Source organism: Symsagittifera roscoffensis, chromosome 1, assembly GCF_963678635.1.
Source record: "Symsagittifera roscoffensis chromosome 1, txSymRosc1.1, whole genome shotgun sequence".
In the NCBI taxonomy this organism is placed as follows: Eukaryota; Metazoa; Xenacoelomorpha; order Acoela; family Convolutidae; genus Symsagittifera; species Symsagittifera roscoffensis.
The window spans coordinates 11,517,079-11,531,446 of record NC_087062.1 but is presented as its reverse complement, the minus strand read 5'-3'; the positions used below and the strand labels follow the sequence as shown (position 1 = coordinate 11,531,446).

Here is a 14,368-nt window from a genome sequence, read left to right as displayed (position 1 = left end):
ACTTTTAACATATTTTTTCCGAGAACTATAAATTTGATTTCTCGAAATCATCTCGAGCACTCAAAAATTCTCTTTTTTGCTATTTTTTAATTTAAGCGTGATGCAAGCATGACAAAAGCACTGGGTACTTAGTAGAAGGCTTTTATTAGAAAGTGGATGGCTTAGAAAAAAATTTCCAACGCAAATTTTTGGGAGTTTTTTTATGGGGCCGAGATCCTGAGAAGAGGATTCCCCTTCAAAATCTGCAGTTATTCTCGTTGTTGCCTTGTAACAAAAAATATGGCCCCTAATCATTGTAATTTTACTATTTTTTCGGGGAAAGGGAGTTATAAAGAAAAACACCAAAAGTCCGGCGCAGAAGATTTAAATACTACGCATTTGAGCGAAATTCTGAAGATTAAATCTGATTTAAAGATCATTTTTCATACAAAATTAATGGGCCATAGCGACGATCTGACTTATCTCACAAATTTATTTTGGATGAATGAAAAACAAAAAATGATTCTTAAAACGTGATTTTTCCTTTGGTCATATTTAACGACATCCATTTCGGCCGAAAAAAAAACAAAATGGCTGCATAAAAAATTGTACAAAAGTATTTGATGCTCATATTGGAATATTTTGGCCGTAAAGTGCGCCAAATAATTTGGACTTCGAATTTTGTCCAAAAAAGACAAAAAATAGCAACTTTGAACCTTTTGCTCAGTAATGCGGGACATAAGTTTTTAGCGAATTGGTATTTTTTTGGGATTCTCTGAGAGCTCAAAAAATCAATTTAAGTAAACACCCCACCCCCAACCCCCCCCCCCCCGCCTTCCCAGCAATGCACCTAGGATTGGAGTTAAGCATCTTTTATTGGAGTTATTTTTGTGTCTAGAAAAAGGTAAAAACAATAAAGAAGCAGATTGTTTCAAACCACATCCTCGCTCTTCTGCATTGCAACGACATTCGCGCCCTGCTTGACTTCAACTGCCACGTAGCTGTTCAAGTTGGGGGCATTGCTGCCCTTCACCTCAAAACACATGAAGGCCGAACTCTTCTTGATCAACTTCGGATCGAAGGAGCCACCGAGCGCAGAGTATTCTGAGCAGAAACCAAGCTGAGCATCAGATTAAAACGAACTAGCAAGAAACCAAAAAAAAACGACAAAAAAGGTGTTTTTTTTTAGTTTTCAAATTTGATGGAACAAAAATCACTTTTTGATGTCAAGAAAACAATATGATTATAATTTTTATGGCCTTTGTCCGTTATATTTGATCTGCATCTACAACCTCAACAAATAGAACTTGCGCATGATCTAGCGTAAAAATGTTGATGACAAAAGATTCGGCGGCTTAATTGAGTAAAAAAAAATCCAATTAATGATAAGAACTAAATTTTGGCAATTTAGATGATATCCGTTCTAAATTTTGTTCGTTCTCAATTAAGAGCTAAAAATCTTTCGACTAAGAGGCGGATATCTTGTCAACTTTTCTGCTGTCCATTATTTGAATTGTTTTCTTATTTGAATCAGAGTATTTAAAGTCAGATTATTAGTTGAGTTTTTTTAACTTACGAGTCATATGATATGCGGTAGCACTACCCTCAGACAAACTTTCCCCGTCACATTGGTCGTCCCCGAACACCTCGAACTTGTACATGGAACCCTCAACTCCCTGGGGTGCTGACAACAAAACTGGATTTGAGTAGCCAGCGCTTGAAGTCACCGTATTGTTTACTTCCAGCTCCTTGACCCAAGAGCCAGAGGAGTTCAGATTGTAAACATCAATCACGTAGCCTTCGAATCCCTGGGTGGTTGTATCATTGGTTATATCAAGTGCCATGGTACCATCTGCTGCCTGCGATACCGAAACGCTTTGCGGGGCCAATGGAACTACGTAAAAACAATTTTTTTTTAAAACAGATAGCAGTAGTTGATTTTAAACAATTTTATTTTCGTTCAGAGTTTTGAGAGAGTATCAAAAGACAATTCTAGCTGTCGATTGAACTCTCTTATTCCTGCGTTTACTTTTCATCGCCAAAGAAAGAAATCAAGCCCATCGAATGACAATCTTTGGCCTTAAATTGAGTAAAATAACACAAAAAATAATCTCAAAGTTCGGAAAAAATGCCCAGCAATAATAAAACTTATTGCACAAAGTGTATGATTCAGAACTTATTTTTTGTTTACTTTTTACATTTTTGTTGCCAATTGTATTTGTGGTGTTTTTTTTCACGGTCACGAAAAAAAATTCACTTAGCTTTCTACAATCTAAAGTATACGCTTACCTATACCCAATCTTCGAATTTTTTCCTAGGCGCATGCATTTTTTGGACTACAAACTGTGCCAGAAATGAATTTTTCAAAGTTATGGCTATCGATTTTTAATCTATCGATGGCTAGGTGAAATCTTCATATCGTGTCCCAGTCCGGTCGCAATCCGGCAGAGTTCTGACATGACCTCATTTCAGCTCAATTGAGGTCCTTGAACTCTATTACAGATGGAAGTTAAATATACCCCTGCTGTTCCTCAACAAAAAAATCGGGGAGAGCCCCCCGCTGTTGAGACATTTTTAACATAAGCATACATTCAAAAATACAAAGTTTGTTGTTTTTTGCTTTTTTTGTTTGCTTTTCGACTTTTGAGGGGTTTGTAAACTTGGTCTCACCTTCAAGCAATGCACGGATCGTGAGGGACGTGGGGCCAAGTGAACGATCTCCCCCTAAATCTTTTTAAGAGGAGGATTTTTCACTTGGTTAAATGTAATATTTGTCAGCCAATCAGACTTGAGCATTGTATATGCAGGCCTTACGGTTTGGATTTACCATTTAACTTTAGGGTAGAGAGTGTTCACGCGGTCTATTAAGGGGGGGGGGGGGTTGTTCACACGGGTCGGGACATGGAATAGCCTCGTGGAATCGCTCATTTTTTTATTTCAAAAAAGAGACTCACCAGAGCACGCAGTTTTATCCCATGGTCCAGTTAGATCTCCTGAAGTCCAAAACATATCAGTGAAAACTAATTTGTACTTCTTTCCGGGTATCATGTTGGTGATAGAGATCACAAATGGATTCGCAAACCCTACAGGTACGCCCAGAGTGCATTCGTCTGCTTCCGTCGCCGAGTCGTCGGAGTTCTTGCAGGTGACATCCGCATCGGTCATATTTGTCCCTGCAAATTTAGACTGTTCGTTTTTCTACTTTCGAATTTGAATGAAGTATTTCAAATTATAAAGCGATTTCCTCAATAATAATTTCTTGTCAAGCTATCAGGCCTCAAAAACTGCCACTTTGGGATAACTATTGTGCCGGTATTCTTCGTGTTATGATTGTGAAAGATAAAATTTATTCCGGCTAACAAACTGCTCGAATTTTAAATTATCCAAGCTACTTGGTTTTATGGTTCCAGTTTTCAAAGTATAAGCGAAATATTCATTCTCGTTAAAACTTTTTTCCTCAGTCAAAATTCTAGTTATTTTTTTTTCTAGAAATGGGAACTTCTAGGGTAGAAAGTTCATGCTTAGTCTGTTTTTTTTCTTCTCTCAAAGTTCTTATTTTTTTCAGAAATTGAATTTCTAGGATAAAAAATTCATGCTGGGTCTGCTTTTTTTAAAGACACTTTTCTTGATTTTTTTTTTCAAATTTCAACCAATCAAAATTTGAACAAAACTTTTCATACCGTCTGATATGTATCGATGTTTGAGCTCCAAATTAAAACTACTTATTTTAGTACTGGTGATCACTTTTTGAACAGTTGTGGGGTTCTAAAAAGTGTCAATTTGGCCAATCCTTTCGTTTCGTGCTTATAACGCGTAAACTTCAATTTAATCCGGCTTAGAAATAGTCCCAAATCTACTTGAGCAAGCAACTAGGATTAACTGATTCTTCATTAGATACGCTAATAAGAGGGTGAAAATTTTCAAAAATAAATTTTGGAAATCTTAATAACTTTCAAATGAGGAAAAAACTTTTGCATTGACCTTAAATGGCAGCCTTGAAACTGACGCTCAACCCTGATACGATCATTTTTATTTAATTTAATAATTATAGCTCGGATGAGCAAACCTGAATCATCGTCCAATTTCACTTCAAGGTCCACCGAATCAGAAGTTCGGCTTCCATAGTCGAAAACTGGAATTGGAGCCGCTGCTTGAACCAATCGCTCTGAAATAAAAACTTAGTTGTAGAGAAATAATCAGCACTCTTTGCTCATACAAATAATACTTTGTATCATATTTTCAACAAATTCAATAGTAGTTTTGAGGATATTCAAGTTCAATTTGATTTCCTATTTTAAAACCTCTCTAATTTCAAAACTGGCAAAACTGGGAAGCTGTGAAAATTGGATATACCTTGAGCGACGAGGATGAAGATTGCCAAAACGAAAACCCTTGCTTCGGATATTGTCATTTCTGATGTTATGTTGTCCCTTTAACTCTAGAACTGAAAAAGAGCTGATTAAAACTTTAGCAACCGAATTATAAACCTGCCTGACAAAAATGCGCTCAAAAATCAACAGTTTAGTGATCAGTCGTCTTGTCTAAACTACTAAAATAAAAACTGTTTAAAACTTAATCAACCGAATGAAAACCTACTTGTCAAAAGGGCGTTTAAATTTCACAGATCTTTGATTTCGTGGCCGGTCGTCCGTCTAGTACTAAAATAAGAGCTGTTTAAAATCTTCAAGTTTTCAAAATTGAAGTTTTAAACAGCTCTTATTTTAGTGCTTATAAAGCTGTATAACTTTTAATTATTTTTCTTAAAGAGACGAACGACTGGCAACAAAATTAAATGTTTGTGAGCTTTTAACAACCTTTCGACAAGTAGCCTTTCATTCGGTCGCTCAAGTTGAGCAACCGAATAAAAACCTCTTTGTCGAAAGGCTGTTAACAGCTCGCAAATAATTAATTTCGTGGCGAGTCGTTCGTCTCTTGAAAAAAAAAAACAATTAAAGTTTATGCATAGCTTTTGAACAACCAGTTTCCTTATGGGCTTTTTTATGACTTTTGTTTTATTAGCTATTTTTTCTTAGTTTTTATAAGCTCTAAGTTTTTTATGAGCCATAAAACAGCCAGTTAAATTCGACCCTCTCGTCTCAACTCAAATAAATTCTGTCGGACCAAAATTGGATATGTCTAAATTTTCTCGACCAACAAAATGTTTGCAATTTTGCTCAAACCAGCTGGAAGAAGGTTCTATTGCTCCGCCAAAGTCAAGTCATCCCAAATTTATTAGTTTTGTTGTTCCGTCTATGTCAATGAAAGTAATCGGAAAAACCATGAATGAATTTGTGTCTTCTAGCTCAACTTTTTTATTTCCTCGAAAAAAAATTCGTAGAGAACAAATGTGGTGTCGTAACAATGGGAAAAAACCTTTCAAAAATTTTACCTCTAATTCTCCGTTTTCCAGGTTAAAAGACACGAAATTTAAGACAGATAATGAATTTTCAATTCAACTCCGGTTCAAGTTTTTGTTTATCTCTTTATTTCCCTTTAATCAAAAAATGATGACAAAATAATAGTCCGTTGTTCTTTTTCAAAAATCAACACCAAACTGTGTATTTTGAGAATAGTAAGTGGATTCCGTTATAAGACCTCTCTTTGTTTTATCTTTCTTCGTTTTTGTGTTTCTTTTGATCGTGCCGACAAAATTCAATCATGTTTGAAGAAGTGTCTCTGGATTCCAGAAAATTACCCACATAAAAATGTGCGCCTATCCTGTGCATAGTTTGGACTCGTAAGGATTTTTTGGGTTTTAATTTTTTTTCAGATCGTTTGAACTTTATATTTAAATGCGAGTCATTTTGAGTTCTTACGGGCGCAACGTTTAAGCAATTTTTTGAGGGACTATGTTTAAGCTAAAAACAGCAGTACTCTTGAATTTTTTTCGAAAAGTCAGGAAAAACGACATTTAAGAGTTTTTATTTAGGATCAAGGTGAAGTGTCTAGACATATGGCCTAGAAGATGCATGGCAAAGCAAGTTGCATGGCAAGGCAAGAAAGGGCATGGCACAGCAAGTCAAGGCATGGTGAGGCAAAGTAGGGTATGGGAGGGCATGGCAAAGAGGGCCGTGTGAGGTAGGCCGTCGAACGGAAATACAGGGCAACGTAAGGTAGGGCAAAGAAATCTAGGGCAGGTTAAGGTGAAGCAGGTCAGCGCTGAGCAAGGAAGTACAAGGCAGGGCAAAGCAGGGCAGGGGAAGGCAAGAGGGGGCAAAGCAGAGGAAGGCTGTGTGTGGCCTTACAGGGCAGGAACAGCAGAGCAGAGCACCGCAGGGTGGAGCATAGCAGGGCAGCTCAAGGCAGGGTAGTGCAGAATAAGGAAGGGCAGCGTCAGCCCGGTCATGGAGTACCAGGGTAGGGTAAGGCAAAGCATGGCAGCTCTGAGTAAAAAAGGGCACGGCAGGGCAAGGCATATCAGCACATCAAAACCAAGCACGGCTTATCAAGGCAAGGGGGAAAAGCAAAGCAGCGCAGCGCAGTGAAGTGCAGTGCAATGCGAGGAGGCTCAAGGAAGACAGTACATTTTTTTTACAGTACACTGAAAGGTAATGCATCGCAGGGAGTAGCAAAGCAGTACAGCTGAGCGTAATACAGGTCAAAAAATGGCTGTACAGGGTATGGCAGCGTCGAAATAGGCAGCGAAGTGCATTGCAAGGCAAAACAGTGAACCCCAAGTTACGGCAGCCTAGGGTAGGGCAAGGCGGGGTTTCGCAAAGCAAGGAGATGTAAGGAAGGCAGGGCCTGGAATTACAGGTTAAGGAAAGTAGGGCAGCGCAGGGAGGAGCAAAGTAGGGCAGATGAGCGTAATACAGGGCAACAAAGGGCAAGGAAAGGCAGGGGAGCGCAAATCAAGGCGGCGGAGGGCAGCGCAAGGCAGGACAGCAGAAGTAGCGACATTGCAACGCAGGGTAGGGCAAAATTTACCATGGCAGGGCAGCGCAAAGCAGAACAGCGTAGCTCAACGCAACACAAAACAGGGCAAGGCAAAGCAGGCATCCCATAACAAGGCAGTGCAGGGCAATGTAGCGCAGTGCAAAGCAGAGAAGTGTAGCACAAGGCAAGTGAGGATAGCATAAAGCAAGGTACGGCAAAGCAAGGCGGCAAGGCAGGGCACGAAAAGTCAAGGCAGCGCAGGAGAAAACAAGGCTGTGCAACAAAAGGCAGGGCAACGAAGGAATGCTGAAAGTGAGGAAAGACAGGGCAGGCCAGCGCAATGCAAGGTAGAGCAGCGGAGCGCAGCTCTAAGGCCTATGGCCAATCAGGGCAGATCAAACAAAATGGCGCAAGGAAGGTGGGTAGCTCAAAACATGGCTGCGCTGAGCAGCGCAAAAAAAAACACACGAAAGGAGGGAAAATGCAAAGTAAGCTAGGGCAAAATCATCATGGCAAGGCAGCGTAAATCAGAGCACCGAACGCAACACCATTCAGGCTAGAAAGAGAAAGGAAGCTGAGGGCAGAACAAAGCAAGGCAGGGCAACGCAAAAAAAAAGAAAACAGGGCAGAGAAGGGCAGCATATGACAAGGCAAGACAGCGCAGCTCAAAGCAAGGCGGGAAGCAAAAATTAAAGAGAGTTATGCAAAAAAAACGGCAGTGTATGGCGAGGCAAGAATGATAGGTCAAAGAAGAGCAACTCAGGGAACCTTAAGGCAGAGCAGCAGTGCAACGCAAAACAAGGCGGCGCTGGGCAGGGCAGTCCAAGGGAGGGCAGTGGAAGGCAGGGTAGCACAAGGCAAAGCAGGACAGGGAAAGTTAGCGCAAAGCAAGTTCGGGTAGCGGAAGGCAAGGCATGGCAGTGCAAGGTGTCAAGTAGCGCAGGCCAATTCAGGGCATCGCATGCACGGCAGAGCAGTGCAGGGCAGATCGAGGCAACCCAAGACAAGGCAACACGAAGCAAGGCTGCGTTGTTCTGCGCAAGACAGTAACTTGAAAATGAGACGAGGCAAGAAAGGACAGAGCAAGCAATCGCAATGCAAGTTACAACAGCGCAGCGAAAGACAATGAAGGGACAGTTCAACGTAAGAACAGCGCAAGGGGAGACAATGCAAAATGCAAAAAGGGCCAGGCAGGCATGGAGCGCGCGAGGCAAGACAGGGCAGCGTACGGCGAGGTAGCGCATGGCGAGGCAATGCAGGACAAGGTTAAGCAGCAAGGCAGGGCAGCGCAAGACAAGAAGAGGCAGGGCACGGTACCACAGCGCATGGCGAGGCAAGGCATGGCAGCGCATAGTATGGCAGGGCAGCAAAATGCAAGACAAGATAGTGCAAAGCAGGGCAAGGAAGCGCAAAGCAAGGCAAGGCAGTAGATGGCAAGACAGGGAAACACAAGATAGGAACGCAAAATGAGGCAAAGCAAATCAGGTCTGGCAAGCGCAATGCAAGTTAGGGCAAAGTAACGCAAGGGCAGTGCATGACGAGGCAAGTCAGGAAGTGCCAGAGAGGGCAGGGCAGGGAAGCACGAGGCAAAGCAAGATCAAACAGGGCAGCCCATTGCAAGAAACAGGGAAGCGGATTTGGCAACGACGAGCATGTCAGAGAAGCGCAAAGCAAAGCAGGGCTTCAGAAGCCAAGGAGGTGCATAGCGAAACAAGGCAGCGCTTGGCAAAGCAAAGCAGGACAAGGTCAAACAAGGCAGGGCAGCAAAATACAAGGAGAGACAGGTCATGGTAGGACCGCGCATGGCGAGGCACAGCAAGACATGGCATATAAAAGCAGGGCAGCACAAGGCAAGGCAGTGCAGAGCAACGCAGGGCAGGTAAGCGCAAGTCAAGACAAGGCAGCTTAAGGCAAGACAAGAGCAGCGCAAGGCGGCAAGCAGCGCCGATCAGATCAGGGCATCGCAAGGCAAGGGAGAGCAGAGCAAGGCAGCCCAGAACACGGCAGAGCGAAACAAGGCAGCGCAAAGCTGGATGCGAAAAAAAAGGCAAAGCACGACAGGGCAGGCAGGCGAAATACAAGTTAGGGCAGCGCGCGGCGAGGCAAAGCAGGACAAGGCCAAGCAAAGTAGGACAGCGCAAGACAAGGAGAGGCAGGGTGTAGCTGGAGTGTGCATGGCACGGCAAAGCATGGAAAAGAACAGCAAGACAGGGCAGACCAACGCAAGGAGGGGCAGAGCAAATCAATGCAGGAGAGCGCGAGGCAAGAAGAGGCATGGCAAAGCAAGGCAAGGCATGGCGAGGCAAAGCAGGGCATGGGAGGGCATGGCAAAGAGGGCCATTCAGGGCAGGCCGTCGTAAGGCAAGACAGGGCAAGGTAAGGTAGGGCAAAGAAATCTAGGGCAGGTTAAGGTGAAGCAGGTCAGCGCTGAGCAAAGAAGTACAAGGCAGGGCAAAGCAGGGCAGGGGAAGACAAGAAAGGGCATAGCAGAGAAAGGCTGGGTATGTCCTGACAGGGCAGGACCAGCAGAGCAGAGCAGCGCAGGGAGGAGCATGGCAGAGCGGCTCAAAGCAAGGTAGCGCAGATTAAAGGAGGGTAGCGTAAACCAGGTCATGGAGTACCAGGGTTGGGTAAGGCAAAGCCTGGCAGCTCTGATTAAAACTAAGCACGGCAGGTCAAAGCAAGGGGGGAAAAGCAAGGCAGCACAGCGCAGTGCAAGGCGAGGAGGCTCAAGGAAGTGCAAGGCGGCAAGCAGTTCAAGGCAACAAGCAGCGCCGGTCAAATCAGGGCATCACAAGGCAAGCGGGAGCAGAGTAAGGCAGCCCAGAGCAGGGCAGAGCAAAACAAGTAAGCGCAAAGCAGGATGCGAAAAGTAAGGCAACGCAAGACAGGGCAGGCAGGCAAAATACAAATTAGGGCAGCGCATGGCGTGGCAAAGCGGGAAAAGACCAATCAAGGCAGGGCAGCGCAAGACAAAGAGAGGCGGGGCATAGCTGGAAAGCGCATGGCGCAGCAAGGCATGGAAGCGAATAGCAAGTCAGGACAGCTCGACGCAAGGAGAGGCACGGCAAACCAATGCAGTAGAGCGCGAGGCAATGAGGGGCTCGACAAAATGGGGCAGAGCATGACGAAGCAAAGCGGGATTGGGCAAACAAAAACTGCATGTCAGGACAATGCAAAGCAGAGCAGGGCAGCGAAAGCCAAAGCTAGGCAGGTTAGCGCAAGGCAGGGCAGGACAGCGAAACAGCAGGGTACGGCAAGGCGGGCAGAGAAAGGCAGCCCAGGGCAGTGAATTGGGACGAAAAAATAGCAGGACCGCGTAAAATGAACAATGACAAGGCAGGTCAGGTCAGGGCAGGTCAGGGCAGGTCAGGGCAGGCAAGTACACTGCAAGTTATAGCAGGTCAGAGCAAAACTTTGAGGGCCAAGCTATCGCAAGGGCAGCGCATGGCAAGGCAAGGCGAGGAAGTCCAAGCAGGGAGGGCAGCGCGAGGCAAGGCGGGGTAGCGTAACAGAAGGTAGGGCTGTGCAGGACAAAGAGGACAGAGCAGCGTGAGGCATGACAAGGTAGCGCTTAGCAGCGAGAAACAGAGCAGGGCCAACATGACGATGAAAGTCAGGACAAGGAAAAAAGAAGCTGGGCAAGGCAGGCAGGGCAAGGCAAAGCAAGGCAGGGTAGCGCAAAGAAGGTCAGGGCAACGCAAATGAAAATAGGGCGGCGGAAAACAAGGCATGGAAGTGCAAGGCGGCAAGCAGCGCCGATCAGATCAGGGCGTCGCAATGCAAAACAGGGCAGTTCGAGGCAACCCAGGACAGTGCAGCACGAAGCAAAGCAGCACAATGCACGAACGCAAAAAAATCAGTGCAAGGCAGGACTGGGTAGCGCAAAGCAGGGTAGGACAGCGCGAGGCAATGCAAAGACAGGGCAAATCAGGGCAGGGCATCGCAGCGCAAGGCAGTGCACAGCAGGACTGGGTAGCGCAAAGCAGGGCAGGGCAGGGCAGCGGAAGACAAGTCAGGTCAATGCAAGGCTGCAAGGAGGGGAGCGCACATAAAGGCAGACAGGGCAGTGCAGAGCAAGGCAGCGCAAGGTAGGGCAATGGAAGTAGATGCAAGGCAACTTGAGATAAGGTAAGCCAACGCAGCGCAAGCAAAGCAAGGCAGCGCAGCGCAGCGCAAGACAAGAAGGGGCAGTACAAAGCAGTACAAAACAGGGCGGCGCATAGCAAGGCAAGGTAGGACAGGGCAAGGTAGCGAAACAAAGACAAACTTAAGCAGCGCGCAGAAAAGCAGGACAGTGCAGGATAAGGAGAGCTTGGCAGCGTAGTGCAGGGCAAAGAGGGGCATGTCAATTTAGGATAAAGAAGGGTAGCATTGAGCAAAGATGTGCATGGCAACAAAAGGCAAAGCAGAGTACCGCAAGACAGTGCATGGCATCAAAAGTTAGGAAAAGCAGGACAGCGCTGGGAGTAACATGTAAGGGCAGAGCAAAAAATAGAGCAAAGCAATGCAATGCAGGACAGACCGAGGCAAGATAGTTAAGCGTATTACATGGCAAGGCAGGGCAGATCAAGACAGAGCAGCGTAAAGCAAGAGCGGCGGAGGGCAGCTTAGGGATGCGCAGGGCATTGCAGGACATGCAATGCAAGAATTTAGAAAGAGGGGCAAGGAGAAGCAGCGCAAGTAAAAGGCATAGCAGGACAGAGCAAAGAGCAGAGCTAAAAAGCGCAAGGTAGGGCATTGCGAAGCAAGGCAAAGAGAGACAAATCAAAGCAGGGCAGCGCATGGCGAGGCAGGGTAGGGCAGGAAGAGTAGGGCTAGGCAGGTCAAGGTAGCGCAAGACAATAAACAGCTTGGTAGCGCAAAACAGGGTAGGGCAGCGTATGGCGAGGTAGAATGTAGCAAGGCAAGTAGGGTCAGAGTAGCGTAAGGCATGACATGATACGACAGAAATGTTAAAAGCAGGGCCGTGCGAGGCACGGAGGGACAGAACGGCCTAAGCAAAGTTGCCTTAAGCAAGGCAATCTCATGGCAAGACAGGTTACAGCATGGAAGGCCGAAACATGTAGCGTACGGCAAGGCACCCAATGCGAACAAGACATTTAACTACAGTGAGATGCAAAGCTAGGCAGAGCGGTGCAGCCCAAGGCAAAACTGTAAAAGTGTGGGCCGGATGGATCATTAAAGAACAAAGAAGAGGATGACAGGACAGCGCCAAGTAGAGGAGTTCAGTGCAGAGTAAAACAAGGCAGCTCAAAGCAGGTAATCACACGGAGAAGAAGGGTAGCGCAAGGCGGGGCAAGGCAGAACAGGTTAACTAGGGCCAAGCAAGGTAGTGTAGCGCAAAAAAAGTTAGGGCCGTCTACGGAAAGAGAGAGGCGCACAGTAGTGCAGCGCAAACCGAAGCAGGGCGGCGCAGGGCGGGCGCAAGGCAAGTTAAGGCAAGCGTAAAGCAATGCAAGGCAGGGCTGAGTAAGGAAGCGAAAAGCAGGGCATACCACAGTGCAACAAGGGTGAAAAACAAATTGGGACACGGCGTTGTAGTGCCAACAAGGGCAGGGCAGCGTACCGTACGATAAGGCCGGTCAGCGCAAGGAAGCTCAATGCAAGGAGGAGCAATGCAAAGCAAGCCATCGCATTGCGAGTCAAAGCAAGGCAGAGCAGGGCAGGGCAACAAGGGTCAGGCAGGGCAGGGCGGTGCAAGACAAGGCAGGGTAGCATACGACAAAGCATGGCGGCGTAAGGCAAGGTACGCAAGGTAAAGCAGCGCTGAGTAAAGAGGGTGATAGCAGGGTAGGGCAAGGCAGGAAAATGCAGACCAAGGAGGTAAAAAGCCAGTCAGCGGAGGGCATGGCACGGCACAGGGCATGTTAAACCAGGGCAGATAAAGGCAAGCAGATTCTTTGAAGAGTAAGGCAGGGCATGGCAAGACCAGTAGACCGGGCACTGGGAAATCAGTGCATCGAAGAGAGGAGCATGGCAGGGCTGCGAAAGGAATGGCTGTGCAGCTCAGACAAGGCAGCGCAAGCCAGGGCAACGCAAGGCAAACGCGGTTTTACTTCAGTGCATAGCCAGGCGGGGCAGCTCAGCGCAGCGCAAAGCAGGGCAGAACGGCGCAGTGCAAGACAATTCAGGGTAGTGCAAGCCAAAGCAAGGTGGCGCAAAGCACGGCAGGGCAGAGCAAGGGAGCGAAAAACAGAGCAGTGCAAATCAATGAAGCGCAAGGCAGGCCAAATGAAGAAGGTGCAAGGCAAAACAAGGCAAGGCTAGCCAAGAAAGATCAGCGCCAGGCAAGGAGGGACAGAGCATAGCCGGGAAGTTCAGGGTGAGGCAAAGCCAAGCAAGGCAAGAGGCCCAGACGGGGCAGTGCAAGGCAAGGTGGGGGCAGGGCAGCCCAAGGCAAAGCAAGGCAGGGCAGAGCGCCCATGTGCAAGAAGGCACGGCATTGCACTAGAGAATAAGTAATAACAGGGCAGTGCGAGGCAAGGAGGTGCATTGAATAGTAAGGCAGGGCATGGCAAGACCGCACATGGAAACTGCAGGGCTTCGCAAGGGAGGGCAGGGCAGGGCAAGCCAAGGTTTTGCTTTTTTCTTCCCTGTCATATCATGCCCAGCCTTGTTCTGCCCTGCACTTGTTTGCTCAGCAATGACTAACCTTAATTTGGAAAGCCCTGCGCCCATTTCCCTTGCATTGCCCTACCTTGCCATTCTTGCCATGCCTTTACCTGCAAAATTTTAGAAATTTCCCCAGACCCAATCTTTTTCCGTGTCTCGTTGATGTTAAACGATCTATCAAAGAAGTTCGAGCTAATGAAGCAAAATTATTAAGTGCAAGAATGGGTTGACAACGACCGAGTGATGTCTTTTTGCCTATATATTTATACTGGATTGGTCAGTACTAGTGATGCGCGGAACTTATCAAGTAAATTGAAAATTTTGATTACAGTTTGCTGAAAGCTTGCTTGGATTTATTTCGTTTTCGAGGTATTGCAACCTTTTACAGGCTATCAAAAAACCGCAAAAAGTACGAGTTTTTTTTTTGCTTGCGTCTGAAATTCATTTGCTTCATCAAGCCATCCAGGCAAAGTGACAAGCAAATAGAGAGATCCTGAAAAAGAACATAAAGTCGTTTGAGTTTATTTCATTTGAAAACTTTTTTTGACGATACATCATCTAAAAAAGGTGGGCAGATACCGTACATCCGCTCCGTTAAGCCTACTTCTGATACATGCTTATTATATACGACAGGATCAATTCCGCAAAACATTTTCAGTAAATTCCGAAACTTTGCAGACACTTTAATCTTGCGGAGATGTTCTTCTTCAAACATGTGAAAAAAATTCTGGTGGAGAAACTGATTACGGTGAGATACTTGTCAAATGCCTTTGAATATGTGACTTTCATTTGAGCAGTTCGTTTGTCTAAACAATATTCCCTGCTTCAGAATGGAGCGAAGACAATTCCCAGCAGTACAGAACGTCTGATAATGATTGGTTTTTGTCAATGACAGAAA

At 45.9% G+C, this 14,368-nt stretch overlaps 1 protein-coding gene across 1 annotated transcript; it reads left to right on the top strand.

Moving 5' to 3' along the window:
- Positions 1-9,718: 9,718 nt before the first annotated feature.
- On the top strand, positions 9,719-13,125 carry LOC134845794 (ribosome-binding protein 1-like). The gene is made up of 3 exons (XM_063862914.1): positions 9,719-10,069; positions 10,570-10,946; positions 12,765-13,125. The coding sequence occupies exons 1-3, from the start codon at positions 9,719-9,721 to the stop codon at positions 13,123-13,125; spliced, it is 1,089 nt and encodes a 362-aa protein (XP_063718984.1).
- Positions 13,126-14,368: the final 1,243 nt, after the last annotated feature.